At 44.5% G+C, this 25398-nt stretch overlaps 1 protein-coding gene across 2 annotated transcripts in view; it reads right to left on the reverse strand.

Moving 5' to 3' along the window:
• The window catches only part of MAD1L1 (mitotic arrest deficient 1 like 1), a 452304-nt gene that overhangs the window by 170790 nt on the left and 256116 nt on the right, over positions 1–25398 (reverse strand). For both annotated transcript variants that reach the window (XM_079953794.1, XM_079953795.1), the window contains exon 16: positions 13168–13375. In XM_079953794.1, the coding sequence (XP_079809920.1) occupies positions 13168–13375 (208 nt within the window). The remainder of the gene's footprint in view (positions 1–13167; positions 13376–25398) is intronic.

A 25398-nucleotide genomic window follows, 5' to 3' on the forward strand; every position in this document is an offset into this window, starting at 1 on the left:
GCTTTGCTTGTATGTGTGTTGGGTCAGATTAGCCATATTGATTCAATACTTTTTGGGGGGCGGGGAGAGTAAGTCATTGTCTTGTTGTGCTATATATGTGAAAAAGGGGAGCCACACTAGGGTGAAGGCATCCTCCTTTGCTTGGCCCAGTGCTAGTTTAAGTCTGTTGGTTAACTATTCTAGTAGAGTGATTTCCCATTCATTTAAGTACCAGTGGTCTATGTTCATTTCTGTTCACTTCCAGTGTCTAGTTATGACGTTTCTGGCAGTTGAGAGTAAATGACTTATGTGTTCCTTGCCATGTGTGTTGTTGTCCTGGAATATATTTAATAGGGCTAGTCATGGAGTTGCTTCTATCACCCAGGTTCAAAACTTTGACCTCCACCTCAGAAAGGATCTTTGGTAGCAGGCCTAGGAAAGGCCTTTGTTAGAGACCCTTGGGGAGCTGCAACCCAATTTGAGAATAAGGCAAGGGGCTAGATGGATCAAAGGTTTGACTCTGCATAAAGCAATTTTATATGAGCACATTACCATTTCTTTGTTCAGGAGTGGGCAGAAGCAAGGCTGCAATCTACCAGCAGGCAACTGGCCAATTCTGGGTAGGGATTCTTATTTTAAAAATCCTGGACTAAGTGACTTGACCCAGCATGGCATTTAGCTTCTTAAGTGAGGAACCCTTAAAATAGATTATTCACATCCTTCCTGTTGAAAAATACTACATACTCTTGTTCTGTAACACCGTGCTGGACCACAGGGATCCTTGTTTGTTTGGTTAAACAAGGCAGACCATGCAAGACCATCAGCCTATCTCTGTCCAAATCTTACTGTGTGTTATGAGATAATGAAGCTGCCAGATGCCCAGCAACTGGGAAGTGCAAAATAAGGGACTCCTCTTCAGTAGAGTCTTTCAACATGAGCAGAAGGGGCTTTCAGGTCCCTTTACTGCTCATTATGCTTTCTCTCCTTGAAGGCAGAACTGCCTCTGGCTATGGAGAGATGGATGGCACAACTTCAGGAGTCCAAAGGGACTGGCATGACAGCTAAAGAGAACATTTCTCTCTTCCGTCCGTGTCTCTTCTAACCCACCCTGCTCCCCAAACACAGGCACACTTTCAACTACTGTCATAATTTGGGAGCCAGGAACAAAAGTCCTCCCTCAGTCCCTGGCCCCAGGAGAGCTTAAACGTTCAAAAACATTTAATGGCCTTGTTCCTATTCTGCATATTTTTACAGGGCTGCCAAGCCTGTTTGTGTTCCCTCCGTCTCCCATTTCTTTCCTTGGCAACTCTTATTACCCATAAGTTTCCTTGCCTTTCCAGCTCTCATGCCTTCCCCTTTCAAAGGTGTTGGCCAAAGCTGTGCCACCACTACAAAAGCCTCAATCCCCTTTTCTTTACAGAAGAGCCCGCCAAATAAATTAGAAGCCATATCTCATGACTTGGGGACTTTGCAGATCCTGGTGGAGCACATGGGATGGAGACAAGCTTCAGACTACTTCCTTGGAGAGAGAACCACCAGTACCTTGTCTGTGGTCTTTCCAGGTGGAAAACACAGCCAGCTCCCTGCAATGCCTCTGGCTCTCTAGCCTCAGAGACGCCAAAGGCTCTTTAAGCAGCCAGCTAGCTCTTCCAGGAAGGCACAGCCTACCACACTTCAGGCCTTGTTGGCACACATACATAAAGCTTCAGTTGGCTCCCGCTCCCTACAGAGGCAACGTCTCTTGTAAATGCCTTCATAAGACCCCTCCAAACAATCCGTGGTCTTGTATGATCCCTGCTCAACTGTTATCTCTGTGCCAAGTATCCTATGCCCTGTTCTGTGGATGCTTCAGAGTCAGAGTCTCCAATCTGAACTTAAGCTCTCTGCAGCAGGGACTCGTGCACTACCACTCCCCTTGCGTGACCAAGAGGTGGACTTTGCTAGTCTTTACCTTCAGTTTCACATAGGCCCAGTTGAGTATTGCTTATAAATCAGAGATTGCTTAAACAAGCCAGCTTCATAACCCATGGTTTGAAGTTGGCTTGTTTGGAAGCTGACCAAAGATTGTTTGAATCTGTACCAAAGTCCTGCTCCTGGCTGCACAGAAGGAGCAGAGGGGGCAGGAGAGCATGCAAGTCCCTGATTCCTTTCTACTCCGAGTGCTAAACCATGGTTTAACATTTCATGCAAACTGGAACAGTTTTGTTTCTTTTGTTTGCATAGTTCCCAAGTTTGGATGTAACAGGAAACAGTGGTTTATTCTAAACAAAATACAGAGATTTTTTATGTTCCCTCAGGTGTTAAGAGGAAGAGAGGGGAATGTGTGAGCCCAAGGTTCACCATGTCATAGTCTTATAACGGTAAGCCATGACTTCCCATTATGTATGAATTAAGCTCCTATGCCGTCTTGAGCAAGCCATCATTCCCTCAACCCCATAATTACAATTTTGGGTAACATCACTGACCTATCTTACTTACATAACTGCTGTGATTAAGCACATTGATGATGGGTCGTTGCCCCTCTACAGATCCATTGAGCTCCACCAGATCACTCTTTGTCAAGGCCTCAATTATTTGATTGCATTTAGGCACACAGATCACTCTCTGTTGCTACCTTTTTCTGGCAAAGTAGCTGCTTTTTCCAGAGTCACAAAGTCCTGTTTATTTTTAATTATTACATTCATCCTTGCCATAGAGTGCCCAGAGAGACTGTGAGATGTGTTTTTTAAAGCAAATAAAGCATAAGAATTCACAAAGAATCCATGGTGCGCTGTACTGTGCTTCAGGGAATGGTAAAGCTGTACTGAAAAAGGACATCTGAAGAGTAACATCTACCCTTTTAATATAGGTAGAGTTTAACTTTTTCTTCCTTGTTTTGCGTCTCACACAGTCATGAATCATAGAGAAGAACAAAAATCTGTAGATCCTTTGCTCTTGATGGAAGGATAAGTGCACTGGGTAGCCTTTGATTATTGCCAACTATTATATATTCTCTTTATACAAAATCACCTCTGGATCTGTGGACAGTAGATGGAAGCAATACCCCCACCACCTTGACTTAATGGTGACACTATTTATGAAGGCACTAACCTCTTCAAAGACAAGGCATCTTTTGCAAGGCACTGCCCTCCCCAAGTCCACACTTTTAAAGAAAAAAAATGCCAGGTCCTGTTCTTCTGTTGGGTAACTCAAATGAAATACTTACATAATAACAAATGTAATACACATCAGACAGAAATATCTGTGGTTGTAAGTGGCTTTAAAGCAGAACCTTACATTAGATGCTTAAGAACATAACAACGTAAGAAAAGCCTGCTGGAAAGGCCAATGGCCCATCTAGTCCAGCATCCTGCTGTTCTCACAGTGACCAATCGGCGCACTTCCAGCCTTTTGGTTTTTTCGCCTACCTCGTAGCAAACATCACAACTTCCTCGGTATTGGTGGTTAGGCATTGGCAGGGGTAATTGTTATGCAAATGATGGGGAGAAGGAAGCGCCATCACCTTCCCCCAATGAAAAGGGGTAGTCCGGTAGAGGACTCCGGGGGGCATTGCTTTGTCCGAAACCTAGGGAGGTAAGGGCCTCCGGCACACCCCCGAGCGGTGACACCCGTGGGATCCTAGTTGGCGTACTTCAACAGGACCCCCACGGCTTGTGGATAACCCTTCCCGGTCTCCATGCCGGGTAGTCGATAGGAGCCAATGCCTAAGGCCAATACCTTTCAATTCTGTAATCAATAAAGTTGTGGCCTTTTTAAGCCCATTAACCTTAAATAATGTGTCCCGTGTCTTTATCTCACATGGGGGAGGGGACTTGCCACGCAAATAACATAACAACGTAGGAAAAGCCTGCTGGAAAGGCCAATGGCCCATCTAGTCCAGCATCCTGCTGTTCTCACAGTGACCAATCAGATGGTTGTGGGGAACCAGGAGGCAGGACCCGAGCACAAGAGCACTCTCCCCTCCTGTGGCTTCAAGCAACTGGTACTCGGAAGCATTACAGTGGTACCTTGGTTTACAACCATAATCCGTTCCAGAGGTCCGGTTGTAAACCAAAACAGGTTGTAACCCAAGTCGCGCTTTCGCCAAGAGGCCTCCCCCCAAAAAAGGGACACGCACTTCCGGGTTTGATGTGGTTGTAATCCAAAACGGCTGTAATCCAAAGCAGTTGCAAACCAAGGTACAACTGTACTGCCTCTGACCAAGGACGCAGAGCATAGCCATCATGGCTAGTAACCATTGATAGCCTTATCCTCCATGCTTATGTATCCATGTGCATATTGAGGAATCTACAGAATGAGCACACAATGGCTTTGACCTTGGAGAGTAAGCTTTGGATGATATTTTACCCCTTTCCAGCAATATCGCTGCTACTAATAATAATCATCTCCATTCCCTGTATGAGTCAGAGTCCATAACAAAAGACTTCATTATAAAATTAGAACATGAAAGCAAAACAATGATATAACTGCTTGTAATTATAGAAAAAGCTGTATCATAGAAAATTCTACAGCCGGCATCCCCAAACTCAGGACTCCAGATGTTTTGGGACTACAACTCCTATCATCCCTAGCTAACAGGACCAGTGGTCATGGATGATAGGAGTTGTAGTCCCAAAACATCTGGAGGGCCGAGTTTGGGGGTGCCTGTTCTGCAGTGATGGGTTTTTTGTTTTAAAAGATACAACAAGCAAAATGAAATCCTATATGGCAGGGCTGGAGGATCATGGCTGCAATAGCATCCTGTAGGCACCTTCCAGGAGCTGAATGCCGGTGATAGGAAGGTGTTTGGAGCTCCGAGGTGACCTCCCCTGGGCGCAAGACGGGGCGATATGTAGGGAGGTCCTGGGCTGCCCAGAAGACAAGGCCCCCCTGTTGACCTCGCTAATGTAGTCCAAAGGAAAGCAGAGCAATATACATTTGGCATCATCTTAGTTGCAGGAGTTGCTGGAAGGAGGCATACAAGACACCATCCAACTCCACTCCAGATTTGTGGAGGGTTTGCTCCTTAGCCTTTTCTTCTCCCAAAAATATTCTGCAAGTCAGTGGGTATAGATAGTTCCCTCAGAGTTTACTCCCAAAGCCTTTCTCACGAATGAGTATAGCCGCAAGGCTGTGCAGGTTGGGATTTAGAGGTTTCCTTCTCCTATGTGGGCTACCCTTCCAGGCGGATGAGCCTCATTTGCCCCTCACTTCCCTCTACAGCTCATGCAGAAACTGCCTTCTTGACCACTGGATCCACTATTGGTCTGATTTGCTCAATCCTCCGGGGCCTGTCTTTGCCTGCAGTGGAAGTCCCTAACTCAGCAAGGGATTGAGATCCATCATTTACTTTCACTCTCACCCTCACCTGGCCAGCTGAAACCATTCCTAAGGCAAAAAGAAAGAAACAGTAGGCTGCAAAACTCCAGGATTTCTGTACATACATGCACAGTATCTCTCTGTACATACATGCACAGTATCTCCATCTTTTATCCTAACAAGCAAAACATACTATTACAGTTCAAGAAGCACTCAAGGAGTGCATACAGCAGGCCTTGCAAAAGAGGCTGAGGTCTAGTGGAAGGGGGCATGGCCAAGGGGGAGTCCCAAGGGTCAAGCAGAAAGAGCCAGAGGGCCTCATTTGGTGATAAATAGAGGACACACATAGGTCTCTTGTTCTCCCAAATATCCTGTCTCATTACCTGTGTGGTGCGCAAGGGGAAATGGGGTTCCACTGAGTGCAACTGAGGGTCTTCTGCAAGAACAACTCTAGCGTGAGTGGCTCATGCACCATATGTGAACATTTCTCCTCTTGCACTGATTGCAGAGAAAGTATGAGAAACCAGCCATGAACATTCTTAATGCCACCCAAAGCCCTTTCTAGCACACTCATTTAATGGCACTTGCGCACAGCCTCATGAGCAGAGCGGGCGGGCAGGCTGGACAGTGACTAATTTTACTGTCTCTGGCTTGTCACTTCAACAAGATTAGATTATTTTAATGTTAATTCATTACCCAATTTAATTCCAATTAATAATCTCTATTACAAGGGTTTACCATGGCAGCGATCACGAGTAAATTTTCTGCTTAAGTTCTGTTCAGACTAAACGTCTAAATTCATGACAAAGCTGTCAGTTCACTTTGCAATTGATAGTTTTAAAGAAAAAGATTTGAGGCTTTCAGACAATGCTCAAATCACACTGTAGCTACAGAACGGGCTGGTTGCTCCGTTCATTATTATGTGTTCTAAAAACACAACATCACATTTCTACAAGACTCATTTAGGTTTAAGAAGCCCATGTAAATAAAAGTATGTACTACCTCTTAAACTATTTGTCGCCTATCATAAAACATTGATGTGTGACTTAGGTAATTAAAAAGCAAACATCAAGTTTAACAATAAAACAATACCCCCTCCCCCCAAAAAACCCCCATAGGCACACAGAAACAGCAACAGGCATGATTATCATAATCTCTCAAAAGCCTGAGAGAAGAGGTATGTCTTAATCTGGGGCTGAAAGGATGTTAATATTGGCATTAGGGAGGCTCTTGCTGGGGAGTAAAGGAGCTGCCATTCAGCACTCCAGATTATCAACAGCAGTTGGACCTAAATGATAATGAAGTTTCAAGCACACATATTCAGCTAGAGGGAAGGAAAAATGCCTAGAGGCATGTGTGTGCATTTAAGAATCAAGTGGTATATACATTTTGTTAAATTAAATAAAATAAAAATGAAGGAAACATCGGTATCAGAGTTCAGCATTTGCTGCCACCAGGTTCACATTCTGGGGGTGCCTATGGAATAACCCAGTCAGAACACACAGGAAAGCTCACAGAGTCATGGATATCAGTCAAAAAGACACAGTTAGCTTTGAATTCATAAACAAGCAAATAGTCCAATTAACATCTGATACCCAACAAAAATTGGAAAGCCTATGGGGAAAAGTTAGCAAGAACTGGGCACAGTTTGACATTTCCAAGAAGCAGCAGTGGCAATGGGAATACTGGAATTCTCTAACTTGTATGATGATGAATTCTTTGCAAATCAAGGAAAGAATGTGCAAGCTCATCTCTGCTTTTTCCTGTGTCCTTAGCCATTACCCAGTGCATATTATGAGTGGGCCTCATTCTCTTGAATGAGGGAAGCTAACCTTGCCAACAAAGGTCCGTATAGTTAAAGCTATGGTTTTCCCAGAAGTGATGTATGGAAGTGAGAACTGGACTATAAAGAAGGCTGATCGCCGAAGAATTGATGCCTTTGAATTCTGGTGCTGGAGGAGACTCTTGAGAGTCCCATGGACTGCAAGAAGATCAAACCTATCCATTCTGAAGGAAATCAGCCCGGAGTGCTCACTGGAAGGACAGATCCTGAAGCTGAGACTGCAATACTTTGGCCACCTCATGAGAAGAGAAGACTCCCTGGAAAAGACCCTGATGTTGGGAAAGATGGAGGGCAGAAGGAGGAGGAGACGGCAGAGGACGAAATGGTAGGACAGTGTTCTCGAAGCTACCAGGATGAGTTTGACCAAACTGCGGGAGGTGGTGGAAGACAGGAGTGCCTGGTGTGCTTTGGTCCATGGGGTCACGAAGAGTTGGACACGACTAAACGACTAAACAACAACAAAAAAACCTTGCTCTCACAATGCCGTGACTTCCCAAGACAACGTGAGGCTTTGTCTAAGCCCCTCTTGGCTGTTGGGCAAGTGCAGAGGTTTAGTTCAGGCACACCTGCTCTGGGTCTTTGTGTGGGAAAGACAAATCTGCAACATCTAAAGTACCTGGGAATGGGGGTGGGTGGGGAAAGAATATCAGATTAGTCTTGAATGAAGCATCTTAAGGAGTTGAGTCAATCACCCCTAACCACCACAGAAACATATTCGCTCACTCCCACACATCAACACTAGACTGACACAGTTGAGAGACATGAGTAATATATACTTCCAAAGGGTTTGCCTTGCTTTCACTCCTTGTCATTTCCTGACAGGAATTAATTGTCAAGATTGATCTGCAGTGCAACAGACCTATTCACTAGTGACTATGATTAAACAGGAATTCTATAAGGGGTTGTACTAAGGCAGCCAAAAATAAAATAATCGGAATTATTTAAGTTGGCATGAGAAATAGTTTAAAAGCATGCGAGGTACAGAGTGAAATACAGGAAATTGAGACTAAGAGTAAAGAACACACACACCCCTTCTTGCATTTCAAACTGTTATCTGTCTGGAACCAATAACGTCAGCTACTTCTTCGCTTCAGAGTCCAGACACACTTGATGGGTGCAGTGAATTATGATTTATTAGATATTTCTGTAAAGCAATGGATAGATAATGATCCCTTTTTAAAATTAATATTCATAGTTATGATTAATGTATGTATTATGAACAGCAGCCCTGGAAAGAAAATCTTTTAATTGTTTGTAATTAGAATATATATAATTATTCAATAAAGTTTCTTTTGAAAATGGAAAAAAACCTGTCACAAACTTTTGTTTAAAGGACAAGAGAATTGCGAAGAGCTATTCATCACATAACAACCTGACTTTGGCCAATGCTGTTTCACAGGCCAGGTTTAATAATTGAGTCCAAATCTCTGGAGCATTGCAGCCCATTCTGAATAATGGAGCCACTGCAGCTCTGCCCCATTAATAAGCTCAGGACCATCTTGTTTGCCATTTTCACACCACAAAACGGGGAAAGGGGGAGGACCAGTATTCATAAGGCACACCGTTCAAAATGCTTCTTCTCAATAACCATGTCACCCGTTTTAATAGAGACTATTACAAAGCAAATGAGAGAAAAGCACCACTGAACTCCATGGCAAGTTGCCAAGATCACGATACAGCCACCACTGGCTGTGCTCAAAGAGATTTAGAGTCCAGCGTAACCTTGATTTTTAATGGAGTCGCATTTAATGAGCTTTAGCACCCATCATAAAAATTTCCTTATTACCTCGCCCACAAGATAGAACCACCATCAGCGGGCACATGGTGCTTTCTTGTCTGCTCAGAAGGTTTAATAGCAGCCAACACATTATCATCAAAGCCATCAGCAGCAGCATCTTTAATGTTTGTCTGATTATTTTTCGTTCCTGTAATTATAATCCACTGAACCTTAAATTTAAACAGCTATGGATCACAACCAGCTTCCTGGCTGGCTATGGTACACCCATACTTCTAGCCCTGAGAAGATGGGGCAGCTCAGTACATAATGCCTAGGAAGGGTAAGCCACCTCCTTTTAACCCACCCAAATACTTTGAAGGTATCCCTAAATTCCAAGGCTCACATCACACACACACACACCTGTATCAAACCAAATGCTTCATCTAGCCCAATTTCCCACAGTGGCTGGCTAGATGTCTCCCAGAAGTCCATAAGCAGGGCATAACGGCAATGGCCTACCCAGGCTGAACTGCAGAAAGCAAAAATAATAACAAGAATTGGGGGGAACCTTTGACATGAGCTATTCAGACAACCACCTGTGCTCCCTCCAAACATTTGGGAATCTAGTGGAATTTTGTCTGTCCAATGCATAACAGGCCTAGAGCCTTCTCTTGTTTGAGACATGCTACAAAAAGTCGATCACATGGCACAAACTTTTAGAGAGGTCAGGACAAGCCAGACACATGGCTGAAGGAAAACTGGAGGAAATGACAACAATGAATGATGAATCAGAAGGCTCAGACATTCAGAGGGAATGGAATCGTAAGAGCAGATTACACCCCAGGGTGTCATTGGGACAGTCACAGGCGAGAGCTCACTGCAGTGTTCTTTCTATGACTGATACGAGGCAGTAACCAGTTCCTCAAACACTAGGTGGAGGGGGCTCAGAACAGATCAAGCCCTGCATATGTGCATTTTGAGGACTTGCAGTACATTTGCATCTGACTCATAATGTGCTTAACTGCTGCTGAGTTAAAAGTGAACTTGCACTGCCCTTGATTGTCCCATAACCATAAGCTGCATTAGTGTGGGGTCCACTCTTGCCACACTCTTTACATCACAGAGAAATCCACACTTGCATATGCCCATTACAGTGGGAGCTTTACAATGACAGAAGCTCATGCTGCAGATCTGTGGATATGTAGAAGGCCCCATTTCAACAAGGAAAGACTCCAGTAAGGAGAAAAAATGGATGCTGGATCAGACCAAAGGCAAATTAGTCCAGCATTCTGTTCTCCCAGAGGCCATTAAGATGCACAGATGGGGAGCCCAAAAGTAGGACTTCAGCACAATGGCACTCCCCCAAACTGTGTTCCCCCAGAAACTGGTATTTACTGGTACAGTGGTGCCCCGCAAGACGAACGCCTCGCAAGACGGAAAACCCGATAGACAAAAGGGTTTTCTGTTTTGGAGGTGCTTCGCAAAACGAATTTCCCTATGGGCTTGCTTTGCAAGACGAAAATGTCTTGCGAGTTCCTGCGGGGTTTTTTCCCTCCCCCCCCTTTTCCTAAGCCGCTAAGCCGCTTATCAGCTGATCCGCTGATAAGCCGCTTAACAGCTGATTGCTAAAAGCCGCTAAACCGCTAATAGCGCTAATCCGCTAAGCTGTCAATGGGCTTGCTTCGCAAGACGAAAAAACTGCTATACGAAGAGCCTCACGGAACGGATTAATTTCGTCTTGCGAGGCACCACTGTATATACTGTCTCTGACGCTGGAGGTAGTACATAGCCATTATGACTAGAAACCATTGATAATGTTATTATCCAAGCAGGTAGAAGATAGGATTGCTTGGGTCAACTTTTTTGCCAAGTGTTCTAGATAATGATGGAGGAAGCCTTTAACAGTTCAGGAATACAATACCTCAAGGACCGCCTCTCTACATATAAACCAACCCACACCATGCGATCACCATCTGAGGCCCTTCTTTGGGTGCATCCCCCATGAGAGGTCTGGAGGGTGGCAACCCAGGAACGGGCCTTTTCTGTGGTGGCTCCGTTTGCGGAATGCTTTCCCAGGGATGCTCGCCTGGCGCCTTTATTAGATAGCTTTAGATGCCAGGTAAAAAGGTTCCTCTTCAACCAGATGTTTGGCTGATTAACATTCTATAGCCTTTTAAATTTGTTTGTGGGAAAGGAGTTATCGCTTTGTTTTTGTTTTATTATGTATTTAGTGTTTTCATTTTGTACTTTTATGTTATGAGCTGCCCTGTGATCTTCGGATGAAGGGCGGTATACAAATTTAATATACATACATACATACAAGCTGAGTCCACACAGAATTTCTGTCTCATTATGTTACAAGTTTAACAAAGAAAAATTGCCCCTCAGCAATCTAAATTGTGCAATATAGGTTTCCACTGGTGCCTAAGGTTGTGCAAAACAGGACAGTGCCTAAAATAATGCACAGATATTGTCAATGCCACTACTAAAGGTCACTTGAGGGCTAAATCAAATTCCACTCGTCACCAGCCCACAGTAAATCCAAAGCACAAACAAGCCCTTTGGGTCATGAACACATTAAGACATGCTAGATAAAACACACGGCCACACTTAGAAATGAATTAAAGAGAGGCATTCAGCAATAAATTACAATACAAGTGACCCAGCTGCTCAGTTTGCTAGGCAGGGACAGCCTTGGAGAGCAGGACCCCCCCACCCCCTGCAAATGATTGAAAATGTTGACCTGGGCCATTTGCTCTTTTTTGAGGAGGAGGAATCACTCTGAGGTTGAGGGAGGCCCTCCGTGAGTCACAGGAAAACAATAAATTTGCCTTTTAAGTAAAGCTAGATAAATTGGTCTATCATCTCTTCCTCCTAGCTACCACTCCACTACCTCCAACTGGCCAACTGAAGCAAATGCTGATGATGGAGACCTTTGGAACCGATTTCTCTCCCCACCCCAAAAAAGCTATTAAAAGAAAAGGTTTCTTGTCTGCTCTTAGGATTGTTCATATAATTAAGACTCAGAGACTTTCATCACAGGGTTGTTATCCTGATATGCCTTGTCTGCACTGAGCAGGGACTGGGGCATTCCAGCTGCAGCCAACTATCTTGGTTCATTCACAAATCACTTTGCTTATCTATCTAAGGAACTCCAAATTCCACCTGCCAGAGATTAACTAGCCTACAGTTGTTTACACAATCCCTCCCTCCTGGATGAGAAGCGGCCCGATATGTATCAAGGATGGTTGGGCCATTTTTCAACGACTAAAATGAACTCAGAGATTGCAGTTCTTGCAAAAAAAGGTCCTTGTTAGCACAGCACAGAAATATATGTTGTCTCTGTAAGCAACATCCATCCACCATGTTCCTTTTATTGCTGCTGCATGCCTGAACCCTTAGCACTGCATAACCCTTGTCCCCAACTTGTTAGTCAGAGACATATCACACACACACACACCCACACACACACACCCCTGCTCTGACAAGGCCTATCAGCAACACGTCAGTCTTCCCCTACACTGACCCCCCCCCCAACCCTGGCAGAAGAATTCTGCAAGGCTCAGAAGTCTGCTTACTACTTTGTGTTGTTTTGTTTGGTACTGACAAAGGTGTTATCCTATTTGGATTTTGTGCTCCACAATGGAGCACAATAAGAAGCTCAGTTCAGCTACAACTCTGTATGCATCTTAAAACTGTATATATATTCTGGCTCTGCTCTGAGTAATGAATGGGGTGCCACTGCAGAGGAAGCAACGATTGAGCATCTGGATGAAGACAACATAGGTGCAAGCTTAATGAGTCCTCAGAACCTTTGCCACATCTAATGCAAGCCTATGTTCAGATTTGGCCTTGAAGGTTTTCTGCAGCAAGCATCTTCCACTGGGAATTGGGTTGGGTCAAAATTTACATTTCTTGGGAAATATCACCTCCTTTCTCCATAAGGGACTCCTCAGTTATATGGCCAGAGACTCCTGGTGAACTCACTCTATACTGCAATAACCCCTGTGGTAAGTAGTGCAACTGTCTCCAGATTACAGAACTCCAAAGTCACACTTCTAATGAACACACACGTAAAATACGGTTCATGTGTATAGGTCAATAGACAACAAGCAGACCTTTGTTTATCAGGCAGAGGTATCATTTAAGGAGGGTGGATTCAGGGAATCTCCCTTTCCACCCAGGAGCATTTATATAAGCTAAACACTCTAAACCGCTAGACTGACTGTGACTATAAACAATTAAATGGCTCTCAATGCACTCTGAAATGCTGCCCTTTGCTACACAGCAACACTATGATGAATGAGTAATTGACCAGGCAAGCGCATACCTGCAATTTCTTGAGCTGACTGGAGACTTGCCGCCCCCTCAAGTTTTTCTGGGATAGAGTCTCCTGCTTCCAGTACTCTGACCAGCTCTCTCAAGCGTTGGCATTCCTCCCGCAGATGCGTTTGCTCCTCAAGACGCTGCTGCTTAGCCAGGCTTGCTGGGTTCAAGCTGAAGTGGAGCACTTTAGTTTTACTGGGATCATGATAGCCCTACAAAACATGGGAAAAGGAGCTCATTAGGACCGCCAGGGTCAGTTTACTAGAGAGGATTGCCCACAACCACAGCACAGCAGTGCAGTGCAGGCAGAGGGGAAGCGGAGAATTGCACACAAGCATTTCAAAATTAGGATTCAGCAAAGGCTGACCTATCTGTTGAAGTGAACCTTCCAATAAGCTGATCACCTGGAACTTACTTCCATGGTCTGCATTCATGCAGTTAAAAAGCTTTCCTGGCCAAGCCTCCCCCACTCTGCTTCTGCCTTGCAGCCACGCCTCACTCGCTGGCCCCCTTTGGGCACCGGGCACCCCCACTCCTGGTGGAGCCGGGCTGCAGCACTATGTGGGACGGCAGGTGGTGTCCCCCTCCCCTCCCCTTGTGACCATGTCACAATTGTGCCCAGGTTGCTGGCTGGTGGCACCATCCATTCTGCAGACCGCTTTCCCAGTGTGTGCTACTATAGCGTCCACTGCCATTAGGAAACCGCCTTAATGAGTTTGCCAGTCCTGTCTCCCCCATTACGACTTTGCTCACATACACAACACTGCAACATCCGGCTGGCCCTTTCCTGCGCGCCTTCTTTGCCGTGGTGCATTTCAGCCCTGAGCATGTCTACTCAGAAGTAAGCCCTGTTGAACTGGAGTGCCACTTTCTCCCAGGCAAGCGTGCATGGGATTGCAACCTGGGCCTTGATTCTGCTATTTTAACATGTGAAATTAAAGGCTCTCCAGAAGCAGCAATCTGTCAGGGATTCTTTAGTTGTGGCTCTTGCCTTGCAAGGGATGGTCTAGATGGCTTTTGGGGTTGCCCTCCAGCTCTACAATTCTATGATTGTATATGAACAGTGTCTGGCAAGGGCCATTTTTGCTTATCAGATGATAACAACAGTTGAATTTATTATAGGATAATCCCAAACTCTATGTCAGCCCCAAAGTAGCTATTCATTCTAACAAAGCGTTATTACTGGATCTTTTGCATTTGTCTGTTGTATATGTTGTTGTTGTTGTTGTTGTTTTAAGTGAAAGCTTCCAATCTGCAGCAGGACACAGCACCAGAGCAATTGAGTACTGTTGTTCTCTTTCATCCCAAAACTCAAACATGGCCATTGTCACTGAATTGTGTCGGCATTTCCTGAGCAAGCAACTAAAAGGCATTTCATGTTGCACTTTTCCCAAGAGGTGAAATACACACACACACACACACACACACACACACACACACACACAGAGCAGTTTAGCTGATGAGCCAGGTCCTAGAATAGCTGGTTAATTTCCCTTCAAAGTGAGACAAAAGTGAAGTTAAATTTACATCTCCAGAAAAAGCAGGCAAAGAGCTTTGTTTAAAAAGAAAAACGAAAACAAGAGCAATGATTCTGTTAGTCTAGATATAAAGTCTCAAAGGCATGTCACATGATCACATTTTGCACATATGCACTAAGAGTTTGATTCACACTTGTTCCCCAAGTGTGGTGTTCGGCACGCACACACCAGTCCCATGTGACCAGCTCTCTTTGCTTGTGGGACAGTTGCCAACAGCAAGGAAAGGAAGTGAACAGCAGGAGTGCAAGGAGGAAGACCCACATAGAGTGGTGGGATCATGCCTCCAGGGGTTCAAGGAAAGGAGGTGATCAGCTCAGCCCACCAGCTAGAGGCTTCACTAACTGTCCTGACTATTCAGCCTCCACAAACCAGCAGAACACCATTCCAAATGCCAGGCCTTGGAGGCTGGAATGAGACTATCTGCCTGCCACAAGTGGTGTCGTGGCTGGAGTGTTGAACTAGGAGCTGGCAGACCAGGGTTCAAATCCCTACTTGGCCATGAAGCTCACCATGAGCTGGTCACTGCCTCTCAGCCTAATCTACCTCACAGGGTTGTTGTTGTGGGATTAAATGAGATCCTTGGAGGAAAAAGTGGGATAGAGACGCAATAAATACATAAAATAATAAACAAACTCTCCCGCTCAGTGGTGCTCATATAGGATGTACTGTGCACAAGGGCCCACAGGTTATAAGGGGCCCAGCAAACCCACAAAACTCCCTTGATTTGGTCTTTGGAAAAGTTTAATGTTTATTGGTGTTAAAAATCAAAATATTAATATTCTAACAAAACTTTGCCATATCAATTAATATTACATATAAAGACACATGTATAATTTATATACATCCTGAAGTTATGTACTTCATATTTAATTAAACGCCTTTTCATAATGTTTCATCTCAGATCAGAAGGTATGCATTAGATACTGGTGTATGAATTATATATACAGTATAATCGAACTAGACTGGGAGAGGAGGGATATATTTCACACAGGGACCCACAACCAAGTCTGGCCCTGACTCTATCTACCCAGTCGGTAAAACTCAAGAGACTGATGTCCAGTGGTTTTCTGCATCCAGGAGCTGGCCCCTTGGGGAGTGTAAAGGGGACAAATTTAATCCATTTGCTGAAACTGTCTTGGAGCATTTGGTAATGGTGACTGAGTTTCTCATGGCCCCTGTGATTCTCAATAAAGCACGAGATGCTCAGGTGGAACTGGCAATTTGACTTTCTAGTGGCACTCAAAACGAAAGCAAAATGAAGCTGGCAGCAAAGCCAGAGCAAAAAAGAAAGCCCTTCACAGGGCTAACAAAGAGCACAAAAGACTATGAGGAGCTGCAAAGTATCCATTTGATGAAAACGGAAAAGCTTGATTTGCTTGATTTATTGGAAGTGGGGGAGGGGGGGACCTGGGGAGGGGGCTGAATGGGCCTCTCACTGACTCACAATCCACCCCTTGAGACTCTCCTGAGCCCATGCCTTTTCCCCAAGCCACACCCTCTCGTCACAGTCCATGCTCATTAACAGCCTTGCTCCATACCAGGGGTCAGCAACCTTTTTCAGCCATGGGCCGGTCCACTGTCCCTCAGACCATGTTGGGGAACGGACTATATTTTTGGGGAAAAAATGAACGAATTCCTATGCCCCACAAATAACCCAGAGATGCATTTTAAATACAAGGACACATTCTACTCATGTAAAAACACGCTGAATGAATCCCGGACCGTCCGTGGGTCGGATTGAGAAGGTGATTGGGCCGGATACGGCCCCCGGGCCTTAGGTTGCCTACCCCTGCTCCACACCCTTGGAGTGTTTGGGCTTGGCTGGAATGTGTCCGTGAACTGGGATAATGCCTCTTAATTGCCTGGAAAGAGGGCAGAGGTGAGTATGTGGCAGTGCTGTGGCTACGGGGGGGGGGGGAGGCAGCTAGCCAGTTTTTTTGCCCCAAGTGATGTCTCCTTGAGGCTCCCAGCCTGTGTCTCTCTCTCTGTGTGTACATAAATGTGCGTGGGTCCCCCCCCCCCAAAAAAAACCTGGGTCTTTGACCCACATACTTTTGCCCCTCGTATGTGGAAATCTGACTTTTTGAGTGGAACCGTACCTACTGTCCCAAGTAGGAGTAATGCTCATTGCTGTACCCATTTTTGCCTCTGGGCCAGCCAGCCCACCCACCAGAAAGCTGCTAACGATAAAATGCAGCCCCCAGGCAAAAAAAGTCCCTTGTCACTTTGTGATCCACTTTGAGCCTCTGTGAGAAAAGTCATGCAAACCTCAAAGTTTTTGTTTTAAAAGTAAGAAACCAAAAAGGGTGAAGTCTTACATCGCTAACTGGGCAGCAGCTGTTAGCAACACTCGGCTTGCTCAATAACCTGAAAACAAAGTAGCTAGTTTTACTTTCTTTTCTTTTTCCAAAGAGCAAAATGCATGGTCAGAGCAGCAGCCCGACACTTCCCTGGCCAGCAATAAACCCTTATGTAGAATCTGTACTATAGCTTATGATTTCACAGTTGATCCATTTCAAAAGCAAAGCTGGAAATATAAAAGACCATTTTTCACTCCTTCCTTTCTCAGAGGTGGCAGCAAACACCATAGAAGCTTATAGGTTAAATATCTCACAGCTGTTTTAGTGCCCTCTAGTGACACGTATCCAGCCGCTCAGACACCTCATTTAAACAACAGAGCACAGCTATGTAAAATGCCATTGGAGGCTGGGTCCCCGGAAGGTATTAAAAATCACCAGCACAATGCAAGACTTAAAACCTCGCTCAAGCAGTCAGTGCCCTGGAACTGTCATAAGGCAGAGAGGGGGAGCATACAAAGGAGGATTAGTAGAGATAGGCTGGAAGTGTCCTGTGTTTGTGCGAGACCATTTTGTCGGCATGTATGCCATGACAGCATTCAGGGGCAGCCAATAACAATGCATGTGGCAGCCTGCCCCCCCATCGCCTCACTGAAGTGGTAAGATACTGCGGATCAGGACCAAGTCAGAAATGGCCATGATGTCTGTTTGTTCTGCCACTTCTGCAAACTTTGGAAACTGTGTTAGATTGCAAGGCGTCTGTCTCTAGGAATCTGAGAAGTGCAGGAAGCCAAAATGTTTCACCCTCTCAAACAAGTCGCTGATTTCAAGGACTACAGGTTATGCATTACATTTTACGGTAACAATCGTATCAGGTATATTAGGATTTACTTCTGCCCCTGACTCTACCTGGATCCAGCACAGTGAAAGCTTCCCTGTTCACACTGATAACATGTCGAAAATGAAAACGAAATAGAAAACGTGAATGTTACTGAACGTTAAGCTTTTCAAAAGCTTGTAGAGTTTTGGGAGATGGCTGTGGAACATCCGCATCCTCCCTTCAGACAAGCAGCCTAAGAACACAGTCCAGTCAGCCCACACATCTGGGGTGCTAAGACGCAAGATCTTGTGATTTGAGGCCACCACTGCAACATAACACATACTTGAACTAAATGCTCTGCCCCACAATGGCCCAACTTGAGGTACCAACTTGATCCTGCTGGTGAAATAAGGGAGGCACCAACAAACAGAAATTATTAGTGCCAGCCTTTGCCAACCAGATGCCTTACAGATGTTTTGGAGTCCCATCAGCTCCACCATACTGGTGAAGACTGGTTTATACCTTTCCTGTCACTGCCTGCTAGAGCAGGGGTGAGGGTACCTCTGACCCAAGGACTACATGCAGCCCTCGAAGTTCCTTTGTTTGGTCATCAGGACCTTCTCCCAGTCACATCCCTCGCTGGTCTTGCTTCACACCCTCCTTGAGTTTTTGCCTGGTGGGAATGTGCCCTTGAACTCTGACAATGCCTCTTCCTTCCATGGATGGAGGATAAAGAGGGGTGTGAATGCGTATAGAAATTAGACAGCTGTACAAGGGTTAAATTTACATGCATTGCTCCACTTGCTTTTGCCTCTGGCATCACCTGCCACTGCCACATGGCCCGTAGAAAGGAATACGACCCTCAGGCTGAAAAAGGTTCCCCATCCCCATGACAGAGCCTAGATAGTTTTCCAGTTTCCATCTCTCTTTCTCTCTCTCTTATCCCATTACATCCCCCTCTTTTTATAGCACAGACCTTGCAAGAACATGCACTTGCAGGCACCCCAGGTTAGCCAGTGGTGGAGCTCATCCTACTCTTACATGGTTCTCCACACTCAAGTCATTGTTTGGGATAGATTGTTGTTGTTTAGTCATTTAGTCGTGTCCGACTCTTCGTGGACCAGAGCACGCCAGGCACTTCTGTCCTTCACTGCCTCCCGCAGTTTCGTCAAACTCATGCTGGTAGCTTCGAGAACACTGTCCAACCATCTCGTCCTCTGTCGTCCCCTTCTCCTTGTGCCCTCCATCTTTCCCAACATCAGGGTCTTTTCCAGGGAGTCTTCTCTTCTCATGAGGTGGCCAAAGTCTTGGAGCCTCAGCTTCAGGATCTGTCCTTCCAGTGAGCACTCAGGGCTGATTTCCTTCAGAATGGATAGGTTTGTTCTTCTTGCAGTCCATGGGACTCTCAAGAGTCTCCTCCAGCACCAGAATTCAAAAGCATCAATTCTTCGGCGATCAGCCTTCTTTATGGTCCAGCTCTCACTCCATTTAAAGACAGACGCCTGCTGGAAAACACATTGCGATTCCGAGCCAATACTTTAGGGCTGTAACAGAATCCATCTCATTTTAAATTTCCGGGAAAGATCACTAATGTATTTCTATCATCTGAAAGCTCACAGCCCGAGGATGCCTTCCACTGTATACAATTGACTGTGGAGGAGCCAGAAACCCTTCCACAAAGGGCCTGCAGAAAAAAGGACAACAGAAGCTTGGAGTCCTTTTGCACTAGCTGCTGAACCAAGAGGAACAGAATAGATCCAGTACCTTCCTCAGTGCACTGCTTTATGGTGACACAAACACACACAGAGACAGGATATGTCTTTTACAGCCTGAATTCTGCCTTCTCTTCAAGTAAGCAGGTCTTCTGCAGACCTCTTCAAGTAAGCATAAAGCCAAGGAGTGTCTTTCATAAAGGAAAAGCACAAACTTAATACCAACTAGCAAGTTCTTACCTAATAAAGCAGTTCAACAATAAAGAGAAAGCACAGGTTGTATCATAGGGACGAAGAAATATTTTAACTGCCTTATTACTTTGCTGACAAAGATTTACAAGGTCAACAAGACAGGTCCAGACAGACATTTTTCAAGCAATGGTTCAAAAAGTCCAAGATGGATTCTGTCACATCAAATTGGGATTTCCCAAAGCTGTTCATCCTTGGTCCAGCAGTAAATAAGTTGTGCTGTTCCTACTCAGGCATCAGGTCAATTATAAATGCAAAGGTCAAATACAAATCAAATCATGACTGATTTTTTCACCTGGGTCCATAAGTGCCTGACTGCCAGATCCAGCATCTGGTTCTTACAGCAGCCAACCAGATGCCTATGGGAAGCTGACAAGCAGGATAGCTGAGCAGCAGTCCAGCCCTAATTTGTGCCCCTAAAACCCATATGACCAAATCACACTTAAGGCCCCCTGTGCAACAATTCAATCAGCAATTCAATCCTGGGAACAATTCAATCCTGGGAATCACATGGCACAAGAGCAGCTAACTTCTCCTCCATGTTAGTGAAAAGCTTTGACATTTTTATTGAGAATTCCACTAGGGAAGGGACAAATTCCCTTGTTGCTGCTCCCATACCCAATTCAACACCTGATGAGATAACTGGAGAAGGCAAAGGAAATGAGGCAATTTCTGTGATGGAATTTTATAATGTTTCAAATAGCAGCTGATGGTCACGTGGGGAAATTGCTAATAATCCTAACCCAATGCAGTACATGTCCAACATACTTACATCAAGTGAAAAGGAGGGCACAGGAGAAAGACTTGCAAAATGTTGTTAGTGCCATACATAAGCTCTAATAAAAAGTAGGTGTAAGTCCTAAATAACTGTTTCAGAACTATCTCTTGTTGACACTGCCTCCTTCTGGAAGTGAACCAGAGTAGGTGGTGTCTATCTAAAGCAAAATAGCTTCTGACTCAATGAAAAATCTATCTCATCATCTCCAGGCAGCTGTGAAATACAGACATGACTGGAGCACTGTTTTGGAGAGAAAGAGAGAAATGCCGTAATAGAAGATCTACAACCATCTTGCAGGAAGAATGGCAAAAGATAAGGTTTTGACAATTCGGAAATCATATCAAGGAGAGGTTTGTTTGTTCGTTTGTTTTGCAACACCACATTATGCAGACACTCTGGAGCTGGAGCTGCTTCTCCCCACTAGTTAAGAGTGGCGGGATGAGCATCAGGGACACAGAACTTCTTGTTTCATTCAGTGTTTTATTGAGCATTTTTATAGTTTTGAATCCAATGATGGTGGGGAATAGGTAATGCAGAGGCAGAAACCAATGGAATTCCTTGAAGCCACCTCTAAGGAATAAGGTTGACCTGGTACTTCAGACATGGCAGGCATGGGCAAGAAAGGGCACAAGTCAGCCTGATCTAACAAATTGCTTGAGTCACTCCTATCAGGTGTGGCTGACACAAGCAAGTTTTGTGAATTAACTTTTCCTTGAGAGCTCTTGAGTTTGTTTTAAATCTACCACTAACCTGATTTGGTGCTCTAGCAGGAAAGGCATGTCGGTACTTAAAGAAGTAAGAAAAATAAAACCTGCTGCCATTTCCCCTTGTTGACCCTCATGACTACCTTACTGGTCAAGGCTTTGCCTTTATCCTTCCTTGCAAGTGAAACAAAGGTCATGCAACTGGAGAGTATTTCTTCATATTTCTCTCCTTTTCTTTTGTTGCCAAAATGTATTTGTAAGCTCCTTGGAGTAAAGACGGGTGGGGGTGGGGTGGGGTTAAAACTATACTTAGTTATCTACATTTCAAGTTGGATTTGTCGTGTTTAAAATGTATTGTAATTCACTCAAAGTCACTGGGATTGAGAAGTTCAATGAAAACCAGAGGGTTTTCAAAAAAATGTGCTTATGCTTCAAGTTTTTCCATTGAAATCAATGGCTTATTCAACCTTAACTGGATTGTGACCAATATCCAAATAATCTTTGAAGCCATTTTTCAAGGAAGGTTGGGAACAGTTACCTTTCCATTAATGTTTAGAGTCAAACTAGATGTTACTTTAATCACACAGTTAGAACCATTGCGGGGGGGGGGGAGAGATTTAATTTGCTTTTTAATAAGATGCAGAGGTGCTACATTCATTGCCACTGCAGGGCACAGGAAGGCGGTTAACTCTTCCCACCTTAACTATGATCCCTGCAAAAATTTCCACCACTATGGAACAGATACATGATTTCCATTCCCCAGCTACTGGTCCCTCAGCAGCTTTTTCCTTGCAGTGCATCAAATCCTTGCATGCTGTGCTGATTCAAGTGAGCCTGGCTGGGTGGGGAAAGCACTAAACAGTCGGTCTCGTGTTTGTATGGATTTGCTCTCCCTTTGTGATTGCTTTGGCTTACTCCTCAAATGTTAAGGAGTTGGGTGAACTCATCCCTTCAGTCATCGCATGGCAACTGCAAACGAAGAGTAATACTCTCCCTAAAAACTGAGCTTTGCTGCAGCAGCAGCTCCTTCATTCTGCTTCTTTGCTCAGGCTTGTTCAACTGATTAGAGGAAAAGCCTAATCTGTTCTTATCGGAACAGCATCCCAATCTTGCCCTCGGTACAAAAGGCAAACATGCTCACCAACCACCCAAATTTCTGTTATGGCATATGACCACACTCAGGGGATCCAGCAAAGCCCTCCACCCAAATGACATGTGCACATAAATGACTGACAAGTAAACAGTACAGCCAGCACACAGGCAGAAGCAGGGGACAGAAGATGTCTGTCTCACAGGATTCTAGAACTCCTGGTCATCCAATGAAACTGACTGGCCGGAGATTCAGGTAAAATACAGTATTTCACGCAACACCTTTTTTATGGAAATTCACTGCCAAAGGATATATAGCAATGGCCAATCATTTAAAAGGGGAGTAGACAAGTTCATGCAGAAGGGGAAGTTGACTAATAGTTAGTAACCATGACAGATCGCCCTGGTTCAGAGACACTGAATACCAGTACTCAAAGGGCAACAGCCAGTTGGAGGCCATGGCTTATTTGTGAGCTTCCTATGACTACCTAGTTGACTGCAGTCTGAAGCCAAATGTCAAAGCAGATGGGCCTTCAGACTGAGCCAAAAGGGAATATTATTTTATTCTTACAGGAACACCAGCAAAACACAACGTCCAGGATCCAGAGAACTGACAGCTACTTCTGTACACTGAAGGAAGCATTGGATAAAGGTAAAAGAAATAAGCAGGCATTTGCATCATACAGGGAGCCTGCTGCCAGAACCAGTCCTATCATTAGGCAGAGTGTAATCACAGCAGATTGTTTGATTACTCCATTTTCATTTCCAGGGAGATTTTCTGCCTCACATGCCCCAATAACATGGCCGTACTTGTGTGCTATGCACCTTCGCTGGGAACGGGAAAGAGAATTTACTGTTCTGCCTCAAGAAGCAAAATGCCTTGTGATGATCCTGCCTGCTGAACAAAAACAGAGGGGGGAAAAGTCCCACTGGTCCTGCTCTCAGTTCTTTGGATCCCAGTCAGTACCTTTCTAAATGATCCCCCCCCCCCCCGCTTCAGCCCTGCCTGCCCATGTTGACTCCAAAAGAGAAACTTAACCACTCAAGCTAACTCCCAGCTGTGCAGCATAATTCCTTCTTTCATGTTGGACTTAATTCTGCGTTTTCCTATAAAGCTCATTTCTGGAATTAATTCAGAAGGGATTTTAAAGGGGATATCCCAGGAGAGAAAAGTGGCACAAATCCTCCAAGCTAGCCTGGAATCCTTATTATTCAAACATGAAGGGAAGAATTATAGTGCAGTTTGGGGTAGAGAGGCCTCCTCTTTCTAAATGATACATCTCTTAAAGGAAAGAGAAACTTCAGTGTAATGAGCTTTACTGCTTAGTACACCTAATAGTCATAGTGTTGTGTTTGGTTTGTTTTTTTTAAAAAAAGAAAATATTGCCTTTAGAAGGGGAAAGGGGAAATGTGTTATTATTACTAGTAATGTTAGAGGAATGATCAGTCAGATCAAAATTTGTCTTAAAAGAACACAATCTAGTAATAAGAGACCCCACAGGAGGTAGTATCAAGTGTTTCTGTTGATCCAGATGCTATTATTTTCAGATTAAGCAGAACCATAACATAATTCTTCACTGAGCTGACCTATGCAAAACCTAAGAAATCTCTCTCTCCTCTCTCTCTCTCTCTCTCTCTCTCTCTCTTTCTTTCTTACACACACACACACACACACACACACACACAGTCCTGCAGTCAGATTCTCAGTTCAGTTTTTGTTAAAGGCTTTAATGTACACAATACACAAGTCAGTTTTCAAAGCGTTCAGGTTAAGAGGTATTGCAGCAATCTAAGTTTATGGCTAGGCATAAGCTAAAATGTTCTAACAATTGACACACTCCCCAAGCTCACCTTATGAAAAAGAAAATAAAAAAATTCCTTCCAGTAGCACCTTAAAGACCAACTAAGTTAGTTCTTGGTATGAGCTTTCGTGTGCATGCACACTTCTTCAGATACACATGAAAGCTCATACCAAGAACTAACTTAGTTGGTCTTTAAGGTGCTACTGGAAGGAATTTTTTTATTTTGTTTTGACTATGGCAGACCAACACGGCTACCTATCTGTAATTATGAAAAAGAGTTTGTGTCCGGAGTCACAGGACTAGGCAAGAAAGCAGGCACTCCTCCAAGTAGGTTGGGTTTTCCAACTCTGATGCATTTGTCTCTGCATCCTTGGTGACAGGGCCAGCTCACTGTCTGATTTATCCCCAGGTACCTCTTGGGGGTTTGGGGGAGGCAGTCTGATGGTATATGGTGCTCAATCACCCCCCCCAGCAGCGCATAGAATAATACAGAAAGTTATTTCTGTATTCTCATGAGGTGGTATTGGTAACTGTTCTGAGATTCACTGTGAAATTCTGTGTGGGTCCCTTGACTCTGTCTATGATTTGTTAAACCCAAGAAGTAAGAAGTAAGTTCTTTACACACTCCCGGGTGTGTAAAGAACTGCAGCCTAACCACAGCAATTGCAACCTCATTAATCCAGAACTTAAGTGGCTCTGACAACCACTTCTGTCAGTGCAGAACACAACTAAGATAAGAAGGTATCTGCTGGATGAGAGCAAAGACTGATCTAGTCCAGCTTCCTATTCTCACAGTACACAACCAGATGCTCAGGGGGAAGTCTGTAAGCGGAACCTGATGTGTGTTGTGACAGATGGTTGCATAGTTTATACAGGTCACAGAATTAATCTTTCCCTAGAACAGAATTTGGAATTCCTGTATTGGATGGATGGATGGATGGTTTAGCACCAAGTACATACTGCCCTAGTTATACAGAACACATCACATCTACATGGGAGACTATTAGCTTTCATTTCAGTTTTGTACACATTCCTGCCTGTCCAATTTGGATCTTAGTCTTGTGCACATGTACTCTGCTGCAAGACCCACTGAACCCAATGGTTCTTAGTTTAGAGGGAAGATTCATGATAGTGAGATTAATCTACAAGTGATAGTTTTTTTGGAAGGCAACTGTCTTATAATTTTAGCCTTTTTGTTACATCAGCACTAGCATCTTAGCTTTGGGGAAACAGTGACCAGGATTTT

Source organism: Podarcis cretensis (genome assembly GCF_951804945.1).
Source record: "Podarcis cretensis genome assembly, chromosome: 14".
NCBI classification, from domain to species: domain Eukaryota; kingdom Metazoa; phylum Chordata; class Lepidosauria; order Squamata; family Lacertidae; genus Podarcis; species Podarcis cretensis.